This window comes from Adiantum capillus-veneris, unplaced genomic scaffold (assembly GCF_014529385.1).
Source record: "Adiantum capillus-veneris isolate H3 unplaced genomic scaffold, ASM1452938v2 Hic_scaffold_448, whole genome shotgun sequence".
Lineage (NCBI taxonomy): Eukaryota > Viridiplantae > Streptophyta > Polypodiopsida > Polypodiales > Pteridaceae > Adiantum > Adiantum capillus-veneris.
This window is the reverse complement of record NW_028221535.1, coordinates 1,824-25,977: the sequence shown is the minus strand read 5'-3', so window position 1 is coordinate 25,977 and position 24,154 is coordinate 1,824. Positions and strand designations below refer to the sequence as shown.

The following is a 24,154-nucleotide window of genomic DNA, read 5'->3' as shown; positions in this document are numbered from 1 at the left end:
TTTTTTAGTGAGGTTATTCATGGAACTAAATACGTTTCAATACCTACTGCTGCTCCTGCTAGGGCTATGGTAGCCGCTCCTACTCCAATTAATTTTGCACCTTCTAGCGTAACTAATTCTTAAGTGTCTGTGTAATAATAATAAAAAGGTGTAGCTAGCAACGCAAAAAAAGCACTTTTTTTGTCTCAGAAAAGAAACAAAAAGAAATGTTATCAACACTTGAAATAAGATTTTCTTAGTAACTTGTTATTGACATTGATTTATAATTCAATGCGTATGATATACTAATGCTATAACTATACTTAAAAGAATACTTATATCATATTGTATTAAATTACTATTAAAATTGTCAATTAAACTATTCTCATTTATCTCACCTAAATAACTATTATTTATTATATGAAATATTAATGGAAATAAACTTACCACTTTTAATAACAATAGTTTTAGGCTTGATAACTTATTACTTATTACTGAATTTACTATATGCGGGGTTGAAACACATTGTATACCCGACAAAGAAGAAGAAAAAGCAATTGGTTTCGACGAAGAAGCGTAAGGCAAAGAAGCAATTAGCTGAGAAACTGCGGGTTTCAACGAAGAAGCAATTGGCAAAGATGCTACGGGTTTCGACGCTGCGGGCGAAGACGGAGAAGCTACTGGCAAAAAAGCAATTGGTTTCAACGAAGAAGCTACGGGTTTCGACGAAGATGATTTATGCGTATTTATTGTTAATTTTGGGGCGAGGATTGATCTATCGATTGATCCTCAGCAGCAAGGTAACGAGAAAGAATCAGGTGACAATAAAGGATCAGCCGACGATAAAGGTTTAGGCATAGGCAACAAACTATCAGGCGTAGACGATATAGGATCGGACACGTTAGATACAGAATCCGCACTGACGATACAGGATTAGGCACTGACGATACAGGATCAGGCATAGATAAAGGATCTGGCACTGACGATACAGGGGGGTTTGGTTCTGAAACCGATAAAGGAATTGATACTTCAGTAAACATATTGGTTACAGGCTTATTACATCTGTTTTAAATTTGTTGTAATCTTGATAGTTAATTTTTTTACTAATCTAAAAGTATAGTTACATGAATTACAAATCTTCAAAAAGTTAGCGTTTGTTTTAAATTTAAGTAACTTCTTTATTGTATCTTTATATAAGGTCTTATCCCCGTAATTTTTTGAAACAAAATCAAATCATTTTTTAGAATCTCAAAAACTTGTTTTTTTTCTTCCTTCTTTTCTTTCACTTTTTATTATTCTTTTCGAGCGCTTCTTTTCTTTGAAGCGTTGAGGAACACGAGGAAATCACCACACCAACCACGAAAGTTTCTGTCCCGCAAATCAGCCACTATCGCTACCTGGCTTGAATCACTCCACCGTACGTAGCTGGGTCATTCCACAGATCAGGCATGACGCTATCCTTCTCCCGCTACCTTAGGGCTTGGATCATTCCATCGCGGAGTCGCGGCTCTCCGTTTGGTTTGCTTGCCGTCATTGGCTTTCTGCGTGGACGGATAGGCAACTCGGTTGGAAAGCTATCTCCGACCTTGCATTGGCAGACTTCCTTCGATACCCAATACAGGAGTCGTTGCGTTGGAGCACTTCGATAGCTGCGCAGAAACCCGGGAAATGTCCATGGGTATCGAAAGCCCCGCCATCCTGCCCTGCCCTGCATTTCACGCGATTATTCTACTATACCATTACTTAGCGCTTCCCCAGTGATTGGCGCGGAAGGGAAACCGGCGATAGCACTACGACTACGAGGTCAGGCCAATGATTTCTCTATCTATCGCGCGGAACCCTTGCTGGCATGCGATTACCTGTTTGGTCAACTAGCTATTACATAGGTTGGCTCATAGGCCTGCCTTTAGGTTCCGTTTTGAAAGGTGATCTCATAACATAAGTCAAAGCGCTTCTCGTGTCCATGTGACAATCCGTATCATATCGAGACAATATGCCCTGACCAATGCGGCCGGCGTAGGAAACCGGAACAAACGTCTTCGATTCAGAAAGACACAAAGCATCCTTCTGACGTAATAGAATTGGTTGATGGCATGAGCAAACAGCGGAAGATAACGTGTTTGCGTGAAATTGACGATTTGACCATTAGATGATAAATAGATCATGGTTTCTAATTATACTTCGTTTTTCTCTAATAAAAAAGTGAATATTGAAAGGTTGCACGCTGATATCTCAGCTACATGGCAGTCTGTAAAGCACAATCCTAGCAAGCGAAGGGATTTCCGGGGGGAAAGCCCAAGCGATAAAGCATTAGCCATATCAAGAATTACTTTACTTTACTTAAATGTATCTACATTTTGAAACGTAATGGTAGGATTGACGAGCCTGCCTTCAAGAGTCTAAAGATCCCTTACTGTGGCAGCAACGGGTAAAGGCAAGCGAAGGGATTTCCGGGGGAAAGCCCAAGCGATTAAGCGCTATATCTTTTATTAGTACAATGCATCTACATTCAACGTAATGGTAGGATTAACGAGAATGCCTTTAAGAGTCTAAAGAGCCACGGTCAAAGGCAAGTGAAGAGAAAGCCCAATTAAAGATGCAAGCGTAGCAAAGGGTTTTTCGTGGGGAGGGAAAGCCCGAGCGGAGCAGCCAATTAAAGAACAATGATTGCATTCCTAAATGGTTAAAGACAGAGAGTTTCACCCGTTTAGGTAACCTAGCTATTACGTTGATTTGTTTCATCCTTGGTTGTTTGAGTGAAAATCTAGAATACCATGTAAAATGACGGATTTGCTTGCCCACTAATGTTATTTTAACACTCTACCCTAGTTTTTTCATGAACCCGGTGGTTCGCGTGGTAATGGATGGTGCTTAATATTCCTTTTTCCTTTCTTTTTCTTGCAACTTTTATAAGGCTCTTTACCCTGGCTTGGTGAGTCAGTCTTTTCATTCTTTTGCTCTGTTATAAAAGGTTGCGAACTCATGGTTTTGCTTTTGTCAGAGGAGCTAGTGCTTTCCAAAGTTAAGTTTCCTTGGTCCCCTTTTTTAGGTAAGTGCTTGCCTTCTTTTAACTCACTAGTTTGATGCCTAAGCTCTATAGCTTGAAGCCTTTTATTAAGCTAAAAAGAAAAAAAGCCTTACCTTACCTTACCTTACCTTACGTGGCAACTAAACTATAACTATTAGGTACATTAGCAAACCCGGTCTCAGAATCTATTGCGATCATATAAGAATCCCTAAGATCTTAGGGGGCATGGGAATTGCAATTTTATCAACGTCTTATGGACTCATTACAGATCGGGAAGCTAGGCGAAGAAAAACTGGGGGGGAAATTCTACGCCATATTTGGTAATTGAAAGGGAGAAACAGGGACAAAAGTTACTTATTTTCACCAGTTACGTCTTCAATGAAAAGAATTTTTTTGGAGAAACCTGTAATGTAAATAGGAGGTTTACTTATTCCAAATGATGAAGAAACAGAATCTCATTGACATGGAAGGTACAGTTACAGAATCTTTACCCAATGCCACGTTTTGAGCGTGTTCGGATAATGGATGTCAAGTTTTGACTCATATATCGGGGAGGATGCGACGCAGTTATATAAGAATACTACCAGGAGATAGGGTAAGAGCTGAACTGAGTCCCTATGATCTTACCAAGGGACGCATCATCTACCGCCTTAGAAGTAGGCATACAAACAATAGTCAGTAGATTTCGGTATCAGTTTAGATTTTCGGCAGTTAACCAAACCACTTCTCTTGCCAAATTTCCTATCTTGATTAGATCGAAGAAACATGTAGCAAACCTACAGGTAGATTTACCCAATTAATTCAAGGTTATAGATACGAAAATCCGTGCTTCCATTCGGAAAATATGTAAAAAATGTCGATTGATTCTACGACGTAGACGAATCATGGTAATTTGTTGCAACTCAAAACATAAACAGAAACAAGGATAATAAATATTTCTATCTGAAAAAGAATATTAATTAAACAGAGCTTCCCAATAAAAATAATTAATTAATTATGTCAAGTCAAATAAATCGAGAAAAATTCGTTCACGTGGGGGAAAACGCGGAGTTCAAAAGGGAGTCATTCATATACAGGCGAGTTTCAATAACACTATCATTACCGTCACAGACGTCCGGGGACAGGTAATTATTTGGTCTTCCGCCGGTGCCTGTGGATTTAAGGGAACACGCAAAAGCACGCCATTTGCTGCGCAAGCTGCGGCTGAGAATGCAATTAAAGCATCAGTGGATCGGGGTATGAAACAAGCAGAAGTTATGATGAGCGGGCCCGGACCGGGGAGAGACACCGCTTTGCGAGCTATTCGCAGAAGCGGCATAATCCTCAGTTTCATACGTGACGTGACTCCTATGCCGTATAATGGTTGTAGACCCCCCAGAAAGAGACGCGTCTAACTAGTGATTAGTCACATCAAAAGGAGAGAAAAAAAAATTACGTATGCGCACGCAAAAACGAGATGTCGACCTCTAAGCAGGCAATTCAGTGGAAATGCCTTGAATCCAAAATAGAAAGTAAGCGGCTTCATTATGGTCGTTTCCTTGTATCTCCCTTTAAAAGGGGTCAAGCCAGTATTGTAGGAATTGCCATGCGTAGAGCTTTGTCACAAGAGATTGAAGGGACAAGCATAACACGTGCAAGATTTTGCGGAGTCGTGCACGAGTATTCCACAATAACGGGTCTTCAAGAGACAATACATGATGCTTTAGTTAATCCGAAAGAGATTGTGCTTAGGGGCGATTCAAAAGAAGATATTCAAGAGGCGTTTTCATCTGTAACAGGTCCTAAAGAAGTAACTGCGGGCGATCCATCATTACCACCTGGCGTCGAAGCAATTGACAATTCGCAATATATAGCTACCATTACCCAACCAATATCTCTAACTATTGAATTAGAGATTGAAAAAGATTGCGGATATCGTATAGAAAATCTAGCGAAATCCGGAAAGGGACAATTTCCCATCGATGCTGTATTTATGCCTGTCCGAAACGTAAATTATAGCATCCATCTATTTGGAAGTGGTAGAGCGACGCAGGAAATCTCATTCATTGAAATATGGACTAATGGTAGTCCGACACCACACGAAGCACTTAGGAAAGCTTCTGAAAAACTCATGGACTTGCCAACCACCTTCTCGTATGTAAGGGGCGGAGACGTATCTCTCTTCGAAAATGGATTCTCTTGCTTCCTTTGCCTCCTTGAAAGTTTATAAAGGGTGATTCCCTTGCCTCTGCTTCCAAAGTAGCTTTTGCCTAAACATTTTTAGATTCCTTTGCCTTTTTTAGAGTTTCTAATGATTTTATGCCTTTGTTAGGCACATCTCTATGTTTATAAGCATAATAATAGAATAAAAAAGGCGTTCTTTAAAAAGATCTACTAAGAAGCAGAAACACACTACTGTAAGCACCAGATGAGTAATAAACAGTAATGAAACCCCCCTAACCTAAAAAAGTTAGTGGTTGGCTTGTTTTGTTTGCCCTAGCGACACCATTAAGAGGACTGGGTGATTGTGATTAGAGATCAATTCACTGTCGCTTCGAGTACACGACGAGGTTACGAAACCCGTCATGGCGATAACATGGTAATTTAGAAACAAGGCGTGTATGAGGAACTATCAATGTCTACGGTTTGCGTTGGGATTGCCCTTCGGCACTTCAGGGCTCAACCAATTAAACTCTCGGTGTCTACGGCGTTAGAATGAACTTCGTGCATCCATTTATTTCTACGGAATTACCAACGCTAGACTGGACGTATTCGACCATGCGCCCAGATTATGCAGGGAAAACCAGCGATACTTTTTAAGAGCAAAGGGTACAGGAACGTAGTGGCGTTCTCAACTCATTCCTCTGATCCCAGTATAAATTGGATCGGCGAGAAAGGTTAACCCAACCCTGCTTGACACTTTGTGCCCCTCGCTCCCTAGTCTTGGCATAGGATTTAAAACATCGAAAAGGTGGGCTATAGGAAAAAGCGTAGGGAACCGCTTACTTTAAATAAAACAAGAACTGAAAGAAAGAGGACTGAACATAATACCGGGTGGAAGATACATGCTTTACCTTGCAAGTTGTGAAAGCTTTCTTCTCAATAAGAGTGAGAGTTAGTGGTATATAGCTTTATCGAAGCCCGAAATGAAACGATGTTGCACTGAAGAGGACTCGAACCCCTAACTACCTGGTTCGAAGCCAGGGACTCTATCCAATTGAGCTATCGGTGCGGGGGGGTTGGGTCAAGGAAAGCCCAACCCTGGAAATGTTTTTTGCGTTATTTCAAAATGAGTTTACGTAATTAAAGAAAATTAACTCAATTAAAAGACAAAAAAGTCAATCTTTGTCGTTGATGATCTCTCGGTTGGTTACCGAATAATTTAACCATCCCTTCCCTAAAAGAAAGTAATTACTTGATATATGTAATCCGTAATATTCGGATTCAGTCGTCAGCTGTGGTTTTTACCCTCCCCAGGGTGTCCGCTCTGCCCGTGAGACGGTTTTTTAACCACGACGTCTACGTTTAAGTTTAAAGGCAGTCCCTTTACGAATCCGGCTTCTAAGCCTATGGAACTTAACGAAAATCTGGACAGCGTCCCTGGCTTTATTATGAACGGCTTGGATTTTATCCGCCTCCTCCTGCGAAACAGTTATTTCTGTTTCTGGATTCAGCGGCGGCATGTCTTGCTCAACAAAAACTACTTCTGGAGTCGAAGGCAAGAGCTCAAACAGGGCTTTATACATGTCAATCAAAGGTTGCGCCTGGGAGACTATTTGCGCGGCATAATGCGCTATCACTTCCTGGGAGAAGGGGACCTTCAAGAGGAGTTCTATGCCCTCTTCCGGGGACATGCTTAAAGGGAGAGATACCCCAGAGATGAGCATCAAGCCAGGAATAAGGTCCTTATGGAACGACGTGAACAGACGGGAGTTTGCCTCCTTAAACTGTACCGAAATCTGAGCCCATTCCTGCATTGTGGCTTCGCTGACTATGGAGGGGTTTAACTTGGCAGAGATAGAGTTTACTAGATTGTTTATTTGCGCAGGCTGCAGTTGTGAAACGAATTCATAACCGTTCTCAGCGCTGGGCAATCTGCCTTGTTGGCAGGTTTTTAGTATTTTATCACAATCTTGCCAAGTTTCAAATAAGATTGAACGGCAATCCTCCTCCTTTAGTTGCATAAACTGTGAATGTGAAGACGCTTGAGTTACTATTGAAGAACTACTAGCGCCCATATTCATACAGTATGCTGTTTCAGCAAACCCAAGCCCAATTAGATTTAATAAAATTAAAAAAAGAGCAACAAACAAGAATACCTTTCTCAACGAAAGAAAGGAGAGATATATGGTGAGGTTATTAAAAAGAAAGGAGAGATATATGTTGAGGTTCTTAGAAATAAAGGAGAGATATATGGTGAGGTTATTCAAAAGAAAGGAGAGATTTCTGGTGAGGTTATTCAAATTCAAAAGATTTCTGGTGAGGTTATTCAAAAGATTTCTTTTTTTAGTAGAGTTACTCATTTATGTCAAGTTTTCTGTTCAGGTTCAAGCTTGCAGCTTCTTTTAAACAAAGTAAATGAATTTCTTTTGTTATTTCTTTACTTAAGAGCTTTTCTTCTCAAATCTTTGAAAATATGTATGGGTTGTCAAGAAGTTTTTTTTCATATGTTGTGATCTGCGTTAAAGGGATTTAGTCCAGGAACCCATTGACCGCTACATAAATAATTACAATTTATTATTCGATAGGAATTAGGGAATATTATGCTTGTTTAAGTACCTCAGTAGGTCTAGCGCCGCGATGTGGCAAATACCGAGTAGCAGGATCGAGGTCTGACCCAAATTGCGCAAAAGCGGCAACTTCACGATATTATGCTAGCTCCAATTTCAAGGTGCCACAAAGGGCTTTCATAGCTTTCAGCTAAGCAGCAGACCCAACGCGACTAACGAATAATCCTACGTTAATAGCAGGCCGAATTCCGCGATAGAAAAGTTCAGTTTCCAGGAAGATTTATCCATCTATAATGGAAATGACATTAGTAGGAATATAAGCAAAAACGTCTCCAGCTTATGTTTCAATGACAAGTAAAGCGGTTAAGCTACCTGCACCAGTTTAATCTGACCTTTTGGCGGCTCTTTCCAATAAACAGAAATGTAAATAGAAGACATCTCCAGAAAAAGCCTCACGACCTAGTAGTCAACGTAGCAATAATGGCATTTATCAATATGCCACTGATTGCTTACTGAGATCGTCATAGATAATTAATGCGTGCATTCCATGATCTCTAAAAAACTCTCCCATAGCACAAGCCAAATATAGTGCCAGAAATTACAAGGGAGCAGGATCTAAAGCCGTAGCTGCAACAATAATAATATATTCTAAAGCACCAGCTTCTGCGAGAATCTTAACCAATTATGCCACGGTTAAACGTTTTTATCCAATCGCTACGTACACGCAAAACACTTTTTCACTATCGGAAGTGCCCTGTGCGTTGATTAGTTTCTGGTTCAAAATGGTATCAATAGCTATAGCAGTCTTTCCGGTTTATCAGTCGCCGATTATCAGTTCTCATTAACCACGACCTATAGGGACTAGGCTATCTACCGCTTTTAACCCTATTTACATAGGTTCGTGAACAGATTTACGTGCAATAATCCCAGGAGCTTTGACTTCTACACGTCTTCGTTCTATCGCGCTTAAAGCACCTTTTCCATCAATAGGTACTCCTAACGCATCAACTACGCGACCTAACATGGCCTTTCCTACAGGAACATCCACAATAGATCCAGTGCGCTTAACCATATCTCCTTCTTTAATGGCGGTATCACTACCGAATATAACAATTCCTACATTTTCATTTTCAAGATTCAAAGCCATTCCTTTCACGCCGCTGGCGAATTCTACCATTTCCCCTGCTTAAATCTTGTTTAATCCATAAACACGTGCAATTCCATCTCCAACCGCTACCACTCAACCGATCTCATCCACTGGCAATTTAGTGTAATAATTGGTAATTCTTTCTTCTAAGATAGTAGAGAATTGTTCTGTTGCTCTAGCTTTACTCATTTCCTCTTTTTTCCGTCAAATCTCAAACCTTGCCTTGGTGTTAATAATAACTCGCTTAGCTAGGGCAGTCTCCTGCATTCATGGCAGTTCCTATCCTAATGGTTAGCTATAGTGGCAGATTTGGCCTTTAGATGAAAGGGAATACGTAGAATGGCTGCCGCTTTTTGCACTGATTGACTTAGTGCGGCTTAGAATCGAGTTTAGAACCACAACTAAATCTTCGACGTTGCCTCTTCCCTTCTTTAACATGCGGCTTTAATCTCCTGAAACGATAACTTCCATGTATCAAAGTATTTGTCCGCCGTTAAAGAGAGAAGTAGGGGAGACTATAAAGGAATAGTTCTGTCCGGGAAACTGGGTAGAGGGAGAGGTTACCTGCCCTCGACCGGAGTTATAATAAAATATTAGAGGTAACTCTCAGAAAGGGGCATTGGGCTTTAAAATACTCTCTGCCCCCTAAGCAATAAACAAAGTAGCAGTTCGATTCAACTTAACTCCAGCTAAATAAAACCTTACTTTACGCTTAATGTGAACCTCATTAAAGTATCCCGCTTACCCTTGCGAACTGCAGCAGCTTGGAATGGCTCGCGTCTTCAAATAACCGCCTCACAGGCAGCATTCCTTTCGAGCTGGGTCTCATGGCCGAAATTAACTATCTGCATCTCAATAACAATTCACTGTCTAACACAATTCTTTTTGCACTGAGAAACTGTAAGCATCCAGTGTGAGTAGATCTCTTTGCAATGAATTGAAGGGCACCATCCCTAAGAGCTTGCCAAGCAGAGAAGGTGAAAAAAGGGACACTAGCTTGCATTTAGCCTTTTTCAAGCAGATTTTGTTAAAACTTAAAGAACACGCTATGGCGAAAGTAATTCCTAGAAGAACTATATTAGTTCAATTCATATCCGTTCATGATAAAGGTTATCTTCTTTTCTTTTACATATATTTATGGCATTTTCCTTTTACTTTAGAAAGGTTATTTTGATTACTATAGGATAGGCCTCGCAGTTTCCTAGTGGTCATAGCGTAGGTTATACCTGCTATTTGATATTTTATGCTTTTTTTCTTTCTGCACTTATTGCCATAAGGTTAGGAAGTGAATGACAGTTTCTCTTCTTTCATTAAGTCAATGTCAATGCGGGGAAAAGGCCTAACATCTACAATTCACTATTAGAGTAGTCGAAGGAAAAAACAAACCCAGCAAAAAATTAATGTTACTTGTTTGTTTGTGAAGTCAATAATTGGGCAACAATAAAGTAAGAGCCGTAGCTATGAGTGCCACAGATGGTTCAATGAGAGGTATGGGCGCTGTTGAGTTGATACAAGAGCCCTTTTTAGTGTTCCTGTTAGTGAAACTACGCCGAATAGATAATGTCCTCGGACATTAGCGGCGCAGCGCTTCGCTTTTTAAGAGCTAAGCCTAAGGGATCGTCATAATTTGTGATGCGGGCAGTAAGTCACGCTGCTTTCCTGGGAGAATTAAAATGTACAGTGGCAGCCTAATTGCTACGCTATCTAAGCTTTGCTCTGCCATTGGCTTGGCTTTATTTGGTCAACTGTGAAAAAGGGTTGGTTTTCCAACTCAATAAGAACATTTCGAAGTAAGAATCAATGTGCGGATATGATGGAATTGGCAGACATGCCAGGTTTAGGTTCTGGTGACCTTACTCAGTCGTGGGGGTTCAAATCCCTCTATCCGTATTCCTTGAAGTTATACAATCATTAGGCTTCTAGTAAGAAATCGAATAGACAAAAGCTATTTGCCTTAACTCTTGCTTGCCCTTGACAAATCTGTGCATGCTTCCGACAGACTTAGGTATCGATGACTTGTGGATTTCCTATCCTTAAGGCAGATTCCATGGCTAAAACCCATGATCCACTTAACTCTTATTTTCAATTAACTTTCTTTGTTGTTTAGTGATAGGTGCATGCTGGCTTAAGTTTGCAGCGCTTCAGGAGGAGGGTCCTCCTTCCCTTACCTTAGTGGATTTTGGCTGGTCGACCTTAGCGAAAGATACGCAAACTTTCGTACCTTGGAATGCCAGTCAGTGTGTGTTCCCTTCAGTCCACAGGTTACGATCAGGTGCCGGGGCTAGCGTTTCAGCAGCGGCAAGCCACTACCACTGCGATTTGATCTGCTGCCCACGTGTTAGATTCCTCGTAGCCTTGCGCCTGTCCTTGAGAACTTAATCCCTTGCCCGATCCATTGCTATTCCTGTAGAAGGAAAGAAGATAGTTGGACAGAGAGTCTGATTCAGACGAGCCATGAGAGCCCAGAAAGAAAGAGCAAGTCTGAAGCATCAGTAGTGACAGCCTACGAGTTCGGTATTTGACTCGTGCCTGCTTTCGTCTCCATGCTATCTGTCCTACGGCCTTATGCCCTGTTCTTTACGAAGATTAATTCGGTAAATAATAGTATAGACGTGTACACCGTAGAAGTTTTAGTCATATATGCATTAAGTCAAATGTTTAATGATATCCTTAGGGTAAATCCAGTATTGAAATGAAAGTGGCTACAGTAACGGATAAACAAACACCCGGCATTAGCGTTCAACAACGTAATCTTTGCAGCCACCTCCTGCCGCTAACATTTTCATTTAATACGTTAGTAGTTATTAAACTATACGTTATGTTTTGGTTATCTGACGACATCCAACGTGTTTGGTAGGGTAGATAGGCTTTCTATTTGAGAAAAAGGAAAGTCCCTTTACATCATTTGTAAGGGAAATTTATGATGAAAGAAAGGAAGCTAAAAAGAAAGGAGATCAAGTTATCTCATCTTTACATAAATTAACCATGAATTCCCTATACGGGAGGTTCGGCATCAAACCTGATTGTAATATAACAGAAATCTGCAATCAAGAAAGAGTTAATAAACTAATCTTTATCAATTTCACATGGTAGAACAATTAAACAATACCCACTACGTATTAAGCTATACGGGAACCCTACAAAGATTGTCTGATGAGACTTTTATAGATGCAAAAGCCCATTGGCGGGATTCAATTAACAATAACAGTTCAGCTGCAGTGCAAATGTCAGCTGCAATTACATCTTATGCTAGGATACACATGTATCCCTATATTTCTTTACCAGGTTGCTACTACACAGATACTGATTCAGTAGTGTTGGACAAACCACTTCCTGACTTGGAGGTATCCTCAGTGGAATTAGGTAAACTTAAATTAGAGCATAAAGTTAAAGAGGGATACTTTTTAGTACCTAAATGCTATACATTAGTCTTAGAAAGCGAAGATGTAATAATTCGTAACAAAGGATTGGCTAAAAACGAAGTTAACCTTCAATGGTTCATTGATCAATAGAAAGATATAAGCTTTATAACGAACCGCACTGTTCAAGCAAACTTCTGCATAGATTGGAAAAAGTTAAATATTTATAAAACAACCATAATGTTAAATATGGGTATTAATCCATCAAGCAAGCAAAAGAGACCTTATAATAGACGAAAACAATAAATGGGTTGGTACCTCGAAAATTACCACTTTATAACCAAAAGCCAATTGATTCACTACAAAGCAAAGAGACACGCAGTGTACCACTTTATAACCAAAAGCCAATTGATTCTACGCATAACGATTCATTACAAAGTAAAGAGGCACGCACGCAGTGAAGCAATGAAGCTCTTTAAAGAACTACAAATTGAGCGTGAACATAGGGCTAAAAGAGAGAAAGAACTCTTTGATTTACTAACATATAATAAACAACTCTTTAAAGAACTACAAATTGAGCGTAAACATAGAGCTGAAATAACTAAAGAACAACAAAATTCAAATGAATACAATAAACAACTCTTTAAAAAATTGCAAATTAAATACAATGACCTTAAGGAAAGATTTAAAGCCTTGGAGTTAAGTATTTATAGCAAACATCCCACAAGGCTAAAGGATGAAAAACCTTGGGAAAAGGATGATTTATCAAGCCCACCTAAAGGTAAACATCAAATGAATGATTTACCAAGCAAAGACTTTATAAGCAAAAGAGTTTTTTTAACTAAACTAAAGAACTCCTTAATGAGTATTTAAAAGCTTCAAAGGCAAAGGAGGATAAAAATCAAGACTCTGAAACTACTTCAAGTGTAAGTTTCGGGGCTCCATTTATGTTAACTAAAACTAATTTAGAGAAGCATTTAGCAACGGATAATTTTTACAGTCTTTGCGTGCCTAAAATAACTGCTAGCTATCTATGGTACTTAGCAAGTGAGCTGCTTTTGATTCTTTCCCTATTTCTAGTAGTATGTGCACGCAGTCTAAGAAAATATTGGCATGTAAAAGTTAAAAAAAGCGAAACCCCATATCAATAAAGCAAGAGGCAAAGGACAAAGAGCGCATAAAGAGTGGGCAAAGTTAGTGGTCAGACATGTATAGTGGTCGAATAGTTAATACAGGTTATGGCTTGAAAGGACTAATTACTGTGATTCGTGGAGCTATCAATTGGTTTAGATCCGTTAGTCGACGCAAAAATGTTAACCCAAAAACTCCGTGACCGAGGAATCGTGTAATCATGCCTCTAATTCACGTATTGGCGAATCGTCTGCATGTGGGCGACGGAGATGCGGTTTATTCCTTGGCTTTAGATCTTTTCAATTTGTTCAGATCGCATCTAAAGCTTACTTTTCGTTGTAGATTTAACGCTGCCTTTGTTTTGTTTAGCTGTGGATTAATTGCTTTGCTTTTTGTCTTAATACTAATTGCATTCCTGCTTGTTTTTTCTTTTCTTGTGCTGCTTTACCTTGGTTAGCGTTCCGGAACGCGTTGTATGCCTGTCTCTGCGACTCAGCGGGTATTGACTAAAGCCAGCCCTGCAGGCGGGCAAAGACTGGATCCGACCGCACCGCGCCAAGTGTCCAGTGCTGAGTTGTATGTTCGCTATGGTCTTGAAGTAAGACGAAACAAAAAAGGTTATGAATACAAAAGATGAAAAACCCAATACGAAAAAAAAGATTAAACTAAAAAAGTTTATGGTAAACGCTTTATCTGTTTTTAAAAGCCAGTATCCCGCGTTCAACGAGATGGAAGACCAACGTTTTCTATCTATCGTTGGTTTTATGACAACAAATCTGGGAACCAGTCGGACCAGATTGTTACACAATAAAGGGGTTTTAACCCCTATCGCAGAATCTAAAGCAGCCTTAGACGCCTTCCGATTACCGGAAGGTTGGGGGCACTTTTTACGTTCTTTCACAGATCAGTTAGTTGAGGGAATACCCTTGGGTATGTCTCTTACCGCAATAGCTGATATTGCGGGGGATCCATATTTAACTTTATTACTTCAGATCGTGCGAATATATTCTTTATTTATCGAAAGTCGAAGTAATAAAGGTAAAACTAGCCTAGATCAAATTCTTACGCGGCAAGATGCCCGTGAAATAGTTAAAGAAAATGAACATTTAGGGGCTCTAATGTCAAATGCAGAAGAGCTGCTAAATTTATTGGGATTCCTAACTAAATTAAAAGGGGGAGAAACTAGGCTCCATAAGCGTATTTTCGACTGTGTCGAGAGATTGTTGGAAACACCCTGATAATCTAAAATGCCTTTAATCCCTTATTTTTACAATATACGGGTCAGGGCTCCGCCTACCCATTACTCTACTTTTTGAAACTTCATTTTGCTTTTCGTTTTTCATGGCTATACGCTATGCCAACGCCGTCTTAATGCCTGGATAGTATGGCTTTCCCTTTAGGGTCAAAAATACTCACCTTAAACCGGCCCCTTTTCGAAAGGAAAGGACTACTGGTATGGTTCCAGAGCTTGCTTGGTGTTGGTTAGCGTTGGCAGGGTCTGGATGTTTGTGTCCAGGCTGGCGGTGTTTTATTAAAATGTAAATTTGCTTACTTTTTGTAAAAAAAGTATAACATAGAACGAACACTGAGGGAATTATTCTCCTCCCGGAGGTATGGCTGAGCGGCTTAAGGCATTGGTTTGCTAAATCAACATACAATACATTGTATCATGGGTTCGAATCCCATTTCCTCCAAGCAGTAATTGTAGTTTTTCAATTTAATTTGATTAAATAATTCATTCCATTCATAAAACGTAGGTTACGGCAAGCGTAGCTCTGGATTCCCGGGGGGAAGCCAGAGCGTAGCGATAGGGCTGTTCCTTAAGTCAAACTAACTCATGCAAAGCTAAAAGGTCTAAGTTACAGTTTCAGATTGATAGACCCCGAACATTCAGTTTACAAACTCAGTGTCGATGGACCTGGCGATTGAAATTAGGTTTGCCACCGGACTTTGCAATTGTTTGGTCTTGTCATTGATACTTTGCTTTGTAAATTGCCTGGAATGGCAAACATACCTTGCCCCCACATCAGATCAATAACGGGATGTTCATGCAGCAGGTCGCCAGTGCCTGGCGCAGCTCCCTGCCTTCTTCATACGCGTGGAGGAGTTTCGACCTACCGGCTTGGTCGAGCTTTTTTGTGTGTGTGGAGCAGGTTATCGGGTTGCGCCATTGGCGGGTCTGCCCTATGGGTCACTATGGCGCTTACCACGCCGATGGCTTTCCATTTGGTTGGTCTATTACTATCCTAGAGGTCACCATCCCATCCCCTGGATGTGATGGTTGTCAGCCGCTCGACGGCGCCTCGTTTCGTCAGAGGCAATTGGGGTCCTTCACCATCAATTATTGGAAGCTTGGTTTTCGTCACTTTCCGGTGAGGGATGGTATACGAAGGATTCTCAGTTTGACGACACGGTTTGGTGGGAGGAGGCTACTCGAGCCCCTTGGGTAGAGATTTACCTCAACCAACTCCGTGATACCTCTTTGAGGTTGATACAAGGTGAACCGATAGATCCTCTGCTGGATGCAGTTGAAGTGAAGAATGACCTGGAACGCCTGCCCCCTTGTGGGGCTTCAAGTGAGGCGCTCCGTAAGTGGTCTCGGAGCTTCCGACTGTATGATCGTATGAGTCGTATCTTGCCGCATCCGTTGCCGAAGCTACTGACTTCGGCGGGGAGCGCCTCTGAGCTGAGGAGGCGTCTCCTTAACCTTAGTGCGTGACTGAACTTGAGTCACGATCTATCCTACCATTACGTTGAATGTGGATGCATCTGAGCAATTATTGTTCTTTAAATCCTTTATTGATATGGGGCCCACAAATGCTTCTCTTGTATTGGCTTGACCGCTTGGGCTTTCCCCCGCCCTTCGCTTGCCATTACAGGGGCTAGCTTTATGTCGTAGGAACAAAGGTGCTACTAAAGCAAAGGAAGAGCTAGTGCAACTTGTTAATAACAACTTGTTTTCTAAGGGTAAATAGGGTTTAATTATTAACCATAATAGATTCTTTGTTTAAGGGTTAAATCGTTAATTTTAATGGCCTTTAATAGTTCACTATTAAAGTAAAGTCGTATAAGCCCTGGTCCATCACCTTATTGTCTAGCAATGCTTGGTACGTTGAGGCGAGACGGGCGACTCGCTTAGATCACCCAGCGGCAGTGTCAGGCCTTTACTGCTAAAGGATACGTCTTTACATTTAACAAACACTACACTACCAACAGTTCAGTTCCCTAGCCCCGGTTAGTTAACGTCAGGACAACTGTGAGAAGGGTCTCCGTGCCGTGCATGAACCGCCGCGATGCAATCATAGCCATAGACAACGCCAAACAGTTGCAGCTTCTTCAGTTCAGGGATACGAAGCAATCAGCGCTAAGCAGCAGCTTCGAGAATACAAAGCAAAGCCTCTACGTTCATTGACTGGACAAACAGTTATAAAATACGTATCTTCGGTGGTTGAAGGGCAAAGTGTTGACTAACGTCTACGGGCTTCAATTTTTTCATACTGGCCCTTCCCTTTTGCATGACCGAATAAGCGAGTAGCTATTACGTATTTCGGTATAGCTATCCCTCACTAATTCGTAGTTCGGTCGAGCAGTCATAGAAATCTATCACGGTTCATGATTAGACTTCATTCCACCTTGCAAAAAGTGGCATAATTGGCCCCGGCTAGAGCCGCGGTAGCTGCAGAATCGAGTAAGTAGACCACCGTATGGACAGATAGGCTTACCAGTCGACCGCCTTTCTTGCTACTAAAGCAGTGCCGCAGGCAGTGCTTGCTTGGTTGCAGGGATTTCAAAATACCTTTTCCCTGCCGCTCGGACGGACAATTAATTACGTTTCCCTGCCTCCCATTAATTACGTAATATAGAGAGTTGTTTCATTGCTCGGACGAGGAAATTAAGCAAACGACACCCTATTTGATCAAGGTATTTTGAAATCCCCGTGTCTGCGTGCTCGTTTGGGCACGAAGTTCACTCTAACGCCGTAGACACCGAGAGTTTAGTTGGTTGAGTTTCGAAGGGTAGAGCGGTAGCCTACGTTATAGTTCGTACAGTTCTTCGCTTCGAGGAGCCATAGTTGCCTACAAATAAGAATCAATCTGCCCACATTCTATCTCAAAAGAGCTTTGCTTTCCTCGCTTGGCAGTAGTTTAGTTTTTCGCAGCTCATGTAACTTAAAGGAGAGAGTCTGTGAAACGGCACCGGTTCAAGCCCGGTCATGAGCCAAACTGGATCGGAAGGATCATCTACTACTCTGTCATTAAGTTGAGCACTGGTATGGTGACTGGAGATTATTGGGGCAACCCTTTTCCGGAATGTAAGATGATCCGCCTTGCCGTGGCCATTCCGCTTACGGTTATTGGCTTTGCCAGTAACTAACTAAGAGATCATCAACAAAAAATGATGAAAAATAACCTATTCGAAACTTCAAAAAGTCTAACTCTTTCGATGATTAGCCGTCGGGGGGTTTCCAGTGAACTACCAAAAAGAAAAATCCCTTTTCGTTTGTTCGTTAAGAGTTACCCGTACGGTGTCACTCTAGAGTGACTCGGGAGTTCATATCGAATGTGTTTTCTTAGTGGTCGCCATTTCAATGTACGAATTTGGAAGGAATAAGCGGGGGCAATTTTTTAACTTGTTACTTCTATTCTTCCAATTCCGACAGTTCAGAAGACAGGCCGGAAGCGGAAACAAGCCAGCAGCCCGCCGAACAAGGCTCGACGCCGACAGAGAATTTATCGTTTCCTCCTCCTCCATCATCTTCGGGGGCGCCGTTATGGGAAGAGGAGTTTGGAGGGGATACTCGTGAAATCAAGGATGACAACTCCACTCCAGAAGGAGACAAGGCCGGACACGAATTGAGCTCAGGGCCGTCAAGCGAAGTTGAGGGAAGCCCTTCGTCATCGAAGAACAGGAAGGAGGAGGGTACTAGCGAGGCTCCCGAGACTAGCGAGGCAAAGAGCCAGAGCCCCTTTTCTTGACAACAAGAAGAGGAGCTGCTTTCCAAGCTGGATCACCTTGCACAATCACAAGTGCCTAAACGTTCTTGGTGGAACCGGGTTTTGTGTTTCTGTAGGGGACCAAAACCGGAGGAAGACACTCCTTCCGGAAATGAAGGGAACGGTCAGGATACTGGGTCGGGCGATAATGACCCCGGAGAATAGGAAGCACTGGGGGGAATTTCCTGGCTTTGCCCCTTCCTGCTTCCCGAAAAAGAGAATGGCAAGGATGAACCCGAGAATGAGAAAAGGAGCAGCAGTAGGTATTGGAAACGTATTTAGTCCTTTGACAAGCCCTGTGGCGTGAAATCTATCATTAGCCAAACAATTATTCGGTCTCCAGGCTTTGCCTTAACAAAAGCTATTGCCCTGTTTGCTTTGATGATGGCCTTTTCGATATTCTTCGTATTTTAAGGAAATCAATAAACAACCCTGAAGATAAGTCTAGATAAATAACGGTTACTTCGGGGTGGCCTTTGCTTTGGTCACCCCCCAACTAGGTAACATAATGGTAATGCGTTGGACTTACAGTCCTAGAATGATGGTTCGACTCCATCCCCAGTTTTTTTTAAGTAAACCCACTGTGGCATGACGGTACATGACAAGGGACCCTAGCTTAGAATGCAATGGATGTATGTGGGTTCCCCCCAGCTACCTACTCCTTTTGCTAGGGATTTGGACACGCGAGGAGGAGGCTCTGTTGCTAGCCCTTATTGACATAGAGCTACTGCCTTGGCAAGAGCTGCTGTCTTCGCTATGTCAACCGTGCATAAAGAAATGCCATAAACGTTGAAAACAAAGAAATTGCTAGAAGAATGTCGATTGATTCTACGACGTAAACGAATCATGATAATTCGTTGCAACTTGAAGTCCCGCCTTGGCAACCGCTACGTAGCATCCCAGGTTCAGTAAGCACATAGACTCTTAACAAGCTATGGGGCCGGATCATGTTAAGATGAAATGCCATTTGACCTCAGGTGCTGGCAAGGGCATCTAGCCAATGCCTTCCTGGCATGCGTGAATGCTGGGTTGTGAAATTAATCGTTTAAATGCAGAAGCCAACGATAGCACTATGACTACGAGATTAGGTCAGGCCCAAGGATTCCTCCCTTTACCGCGTCCTTTTCTATCTATCTATCACGGATTACCCTTTTAGCATTTGACCATGCCTATCTATTCGTAGCGTCTTAAAAGAGCTTTCGAAAGAATAGTCGTTTAATTTGTTTTTTTGGATTCGTCCGGAGAGAAGCAGTTAGTCGATTTACGCGTGCCGACCTTTTTTTAGAGCTTCGGTTCTTCCGCCTGAGCATCAGTGGAATAAGGACTACATGGCGCTAGCCACACAAATTCTTTGCTTTAAAAGAAAAGTTTTGTTTGCCTATATGATACGTGTTGCACATGAAACGAGGGCGGGGGCGTAGTTTAATCGGTAGAACGCATGTTTTGCAAGCATGAAGTTATTGGTTCAAGTCCGATCGTCTCCATTCGTATACAGATTAGCACATTAAATTTATAACTAGGCTAGGAAATTCAAATTGTAATGAAAACTTCCCTGTTGCCTGGAGCCCAGCACTACATTGGCCGGGACGCCTTACCCCTTGGCACGGCACCTTAAGCTAGGGAAAACCCGGCTAACCGCCACCCCGAGTCGCTGCCGGGGCCTGGTCAAGCGACTCAACGACGAGTGCACAGCGGCAGTTAATGCATGCTACATGCTCTATAGGCTCTTCTGGCCAAGGGAAAGCACCTACTTTAACCAAAAGAGCTCAGTACGGCACCTGTTCGCTACCACCTATACAGAATCGGTGGGTTACCCGCTTTAGGCTGTAGCCGAAGAACAGGCGGGGGGCTGCTACCATAGCCAATCTAAGGCGCGACCTTGAGGGGGTTCTAAGGGCGGCAATTGACCGTTTAATCCTCTTAGAGGAACTCTCCCTGAGCAAGGTAGACATGGTGGCTTGCCACACTGGCATATACGCCGGGCCCTCTAAAGCACCCGAGACATAGGAAGCCTACATATCAGGGTCCCTTCCCTATGTGAGTACATATTCCTTTGATGGGCTAGACATTTCGACTGCCCAAACCCAAAGCTCAAGCGCTGGCATTCATAAGGGTCAGTTTGCTTGCTGTTTTAGAAACGAAAAAGTTTTCTTGTCGAAGAGTATCTCAAGGATCGAAGAGTTTACATCTTTTCTTAATTCTTCACGAAAGTCGAAACCGTATTTTTCTAGGGCTATAGCGGGAATTGGGCTTATTTTAGCTTTCGTTGAAGTAATTGTTTTTCTATTTGTCTTAATCGTCGGCTTGGTCTATGCATGGCGAAAAGGAGTTATTTTGCAGCGTGGCTTCTCATCTAGTTTAATAACAACACTTTAAAACAAAGCCTATATCGTATCCTATACGTCACGTTACGTATTATATCATTCCTGACTTACGCAAGCAAAATACTTGATAACTACGACCCGTATAGGATTTCAACTCGTTACTACTTTAGCTACCCATCTCTTTAGATCGTTTTTTTACCCGGCTATACGTGCTCATGCTAAGGTGTGTGTCGTACGCGCTTTCGTGCCATCCCTTGCCCCACCTGGGGTAACCATACAACATCGTTAGTGGAATCTTGAAAAGAGATTAGTACGAGGAAGCCCATTGTCCTTGCGGCGCTTTTACCTCTCGCCTATCAAAGTGATGTTCTTTCACCCGGTAGAAGAACTTGTCTAGAGAAGGATTTCCCGCTTAGATGCTTTCAGCGGTTCTTCCCTACCAACTTAGCTACCCGGCGCTGTTACTGGCACAACAACCGGAACACCATAGGTTGACCTAACCCAGTCCTCTCGTACTAGGGCAAGCTTCTCGCAGTTCTCTAAAACCAACGGTAGATAGGAACCGAACTGTCTCACGACGTTCTAAACCCAACTCACGTACCACTTTCATCGGCGAACAACCGAACCCTTGGGACCTTATTCAACCCCAGGATGTGATGAGTCGACATCGAGGTGCCAAACGACTCCGTCGATAAGAGCTCTTGGGAGTCATCAGCCTGTTATCCCCGGCGTACCTTTGATCCGTTGAGCGAGAGCCCTTCCACACGGGACTCCCGGATCACTATGGCCGACCTTCGTCTCTGTCCGACTAGTAAGTCTTACAGTCAGGCAGGCTTCTACCATTACGCTCATAAGCTGTTATAATATTAGCTTGAGCCTACCTTCGCACACCTCCGTTACTCTTTGGGAGGCATCCGCCCCAGATAAACTACCCACCTTGCAATATCCCGCTTCTGACAGCAGCGGCGGTTAGGCATCCAACGACGAGAGAGTGGTATTTCAAGATTGGTGGCGACATTGCCATCACCTCCCATCTATCCTACACATTAAATCAAGGATGTCACTGCAAAAGTATAGTAAAGGTGCACGGGGTCTTACCGTCTAGCCGTTAGTACTCCGCATCTTCACGGAGAATTCAATTTCACTGAGTCCATGTTGGAGACAGCGGGGCAGTCGTTACCTGTAAGTCTTGCTAAACTTTTTGGTTTAGCTTGGGCTTTCTCTTTACCCAGGCCTTTTTCTCAGTTCCAATAGAATAAGCCATAGCGGTAAGCCTGGGCGCTTCATGTAAAGTCTCTGGGGATTGGACCTCTGCTATCCAGTCTGGATGTTCTGGAGCAAGTGCATGCTTTTCCATTCCCCAATCCTGCGGATCGTCCATTGTGTCATATCTAAGTCCTTGAAGACAAGTGCACTTAGATCTTTAAAGTGTTCCCGCATGTAATGTGGCCTAAAACCTAATAATTACTTAGAAGGCTGGCGTAACTTACTGTGTACACCATTCATGCAGGTCGCTACTTATGCGACACAATAAAGTTAATCAAACGGCAATGGATGGTATTCAGTTCCATGCCATCCTCGCCTATGGCCTTATAGTCGCCTATAAGTTCGGACTATATCATCATCTCGAAGGATGTCTGGCGTGTGGTCGTTGGGGATCGAGTTTAGATCTTGGAACTACGTTCGCGGGCGCACGGCGCGAGGCTACGAAAATGGTCAGCCGCGGGCTCGAAAGACGATGTATTTCCAACTTGCTATCCTGCTGATGGTCCGCGCCACCAACTACATTTTCCATTCAGCCGTGGATAGGCCGTAGGTTGGTTGAAAGCGCTTCGCGCTGTCGACAGCCAGATTTTTTTGATTTTATCCTGTTCTGTATGAGTATTGGATACTGAAATTCGGGCGGATGTCCCAGCATATTGCCCGATTATGTTGTCGAACATCTCTGTCAAACCACCCCTTTGTCGGGGAATTTCGCTACCTTAGGACAGTTAGAGTTACTGCCGCCGTTTACCGGGGCTTCCATTCAAAGCTTATAACACTTCTCCTTTTTACCTTCCGGCACCGGGCAGGTGTCAGACTCTATACATCGTGTTACCACTTAGCGGAGTCCTGTGTTTTTAATAAACAGTCGCTACCCCCAATATGTGCCGCTTTCCCAATCCTTCAATAGGAGAGCACCCCTTCTTCCGAAGTTACGGGGCCATTTTGCCGAGTTCCTTCAACATGGTTCTCTCAAGCGCCTTAGTATATTCTACTTGTTCACCCGTGTCAGTTTGGGGTACGGTTGGTTTTGCATTTTAAATGTTGAATCGCCCTCCCAATTCCACGAAGTTTTTTCCCGGGAGTTTCAACCCTGCAGCCGGAGTGACTTTGTAGCCCCCTGCCCAATCATCCAATTCACGAGTTTAACAAACACGCATGGTTCAGTAGTTAAAGCAACTTCGTCGCTTTCGTGTACCCATCGGACGTTGCCCTTTCGGGGTTCCTTAGGGACCGATTCACTCTGCGTAGATTGACTGAACGCAGAAACCCTGGAACTGGCAGGCGATCATGTTTTTCACATGATTTCTCGTTACTCATGTCAGCATTCTCACTTCTGGTACCTCCAGGTGTTGTCACCAACAACTTTCCTTGATTGACAGAACGTTCCGCTACTGACACTTGAAAAAGCTTCTTTCAAGGTCTCGTCGCTTCGGTGAGTCACTTGAGCCCCGAGACATTTTCAGTGCCATGAAGCTAGACCAGTGAGCTATTACGCTTTCTTTGAAAGATGGCTGCTTCCAAGCCCACCCCCTGGTTGTCATCGCTTGATCACTTCCTTTTCCACTAAGTGATTGCTTAAGGACCTTAGCGTACGATCTGGGCTGTTTCCCTTTCGACTTTGGATCTTAGCACCCGAAGTCTGTCTGTACAAACCCATGGCCTGTATTCGGAGTTTCCTTGGGGTCGGTCAAGCTTTGGGCTACCCTAGCCCATTGAGTGCTCTACCTCAAGCCATAAACGTTATACGCTCTACTTCAATAGATTTCGCGGAAAACCAGCTATATCCGATCTTGGTTATTCAGATAGGTAAGCCCGGAACGGAAGAGCTTTCCCCCCTCTTTGAACCGCACGTGCAAGTTTCCTTGCATACGGCTCAAATGACGAATGGGAAGTCTAGGCCCCGGCAGCTTTTGGTTCCTGCGTTTCAGGAACCGCTCGGAGCGTTTAGAGAGAAGCTAGAAGCAAAGCGCAACTCAGTTTCCTTGGTTTCCAGTATGCATGAAACCAGAAGAAAGGGCAGCTGGCTCAGCCAGGGGAACCCTAGCGGGGGAAGCCCAGCGACCCTTGCATAACCTTTGTGGCGTTACTGCTCGCAGTTATTCATTTAAGGCACGAAGTGCGTATAAATGGTCTTTTCGCGCGCGCTTCGTCATTCATGATACGAGTTAGCACCGGGCCCCCAACTCAAAAGGTCAGGTCGGCGATTCATTGAATAGA

General features: G+C 42.8%; 1 protein-coding gene, 1 long non-coding RNA gene, 1 other non-coding gene and 1 pseudogene across 3 annotated transcripts; 2 read left to right on the top strand and 2 right to left on the bottom strand.

The window, feature by feature from the left end:
* The first annotated feature begins 710 nt into the window (after positions 1-710).
* On the top strand, positions 711-1,061 carry LOC147416850 (uncharacterized; annotated as a pseudogene).
* A 5,431-nt stretch (positions 1,062-6,492) lies between these two features.
* LOC147416849 (uncharacterized) lies at positions 6,493-7,509 on the bottom strand. The gene has a single exon (XM_086508025.1). The coding sequence runs from the start codon at positions 7,507-7,509 to the stop codon at positions 6,493-6,495; it is 1,017 nt and encodes a 338-aa protein (XP_086364151.1).
* A 12,249-nt stretch (positions 7,510-19,758) lies between these two features.
* TRNAA-UGC (transfer RNA alanine (anticodon UGC)) lies at positions 19,759-19,831 on the top strand. The gene has a single exon. It is a non-coding gene; the product is annotated as a tRNA-Ala (tRNA).
* Positions 19,832-20,393: 562 nt separating this feature from the next.
* On the bottom strand, positions 20,394-23,597 carry LOC147416847 (uncharacterized). The gene is made up of 2 exons (XR_015187481.1): positions 22,169-23,597; positions 20,394-21,851 (listed from the first exon to the last, which is right to left on the bottom strand). It is a non-coding gene; the product is annotated as an uncharacterized LOC147416847 (long non-coding RNA).
* Positions 23,598-24,154: the final 557 nt, after the last annotated feature.

Coding starts and splice junctions, on each gene's coding strand:
- LOC147416849 (XM_086508025.1), bottom strand. CDS start 7,509: ATGAGTAACTCTACTAAAAAAAGAAATCTTTTGAATAACCTCACCAGA.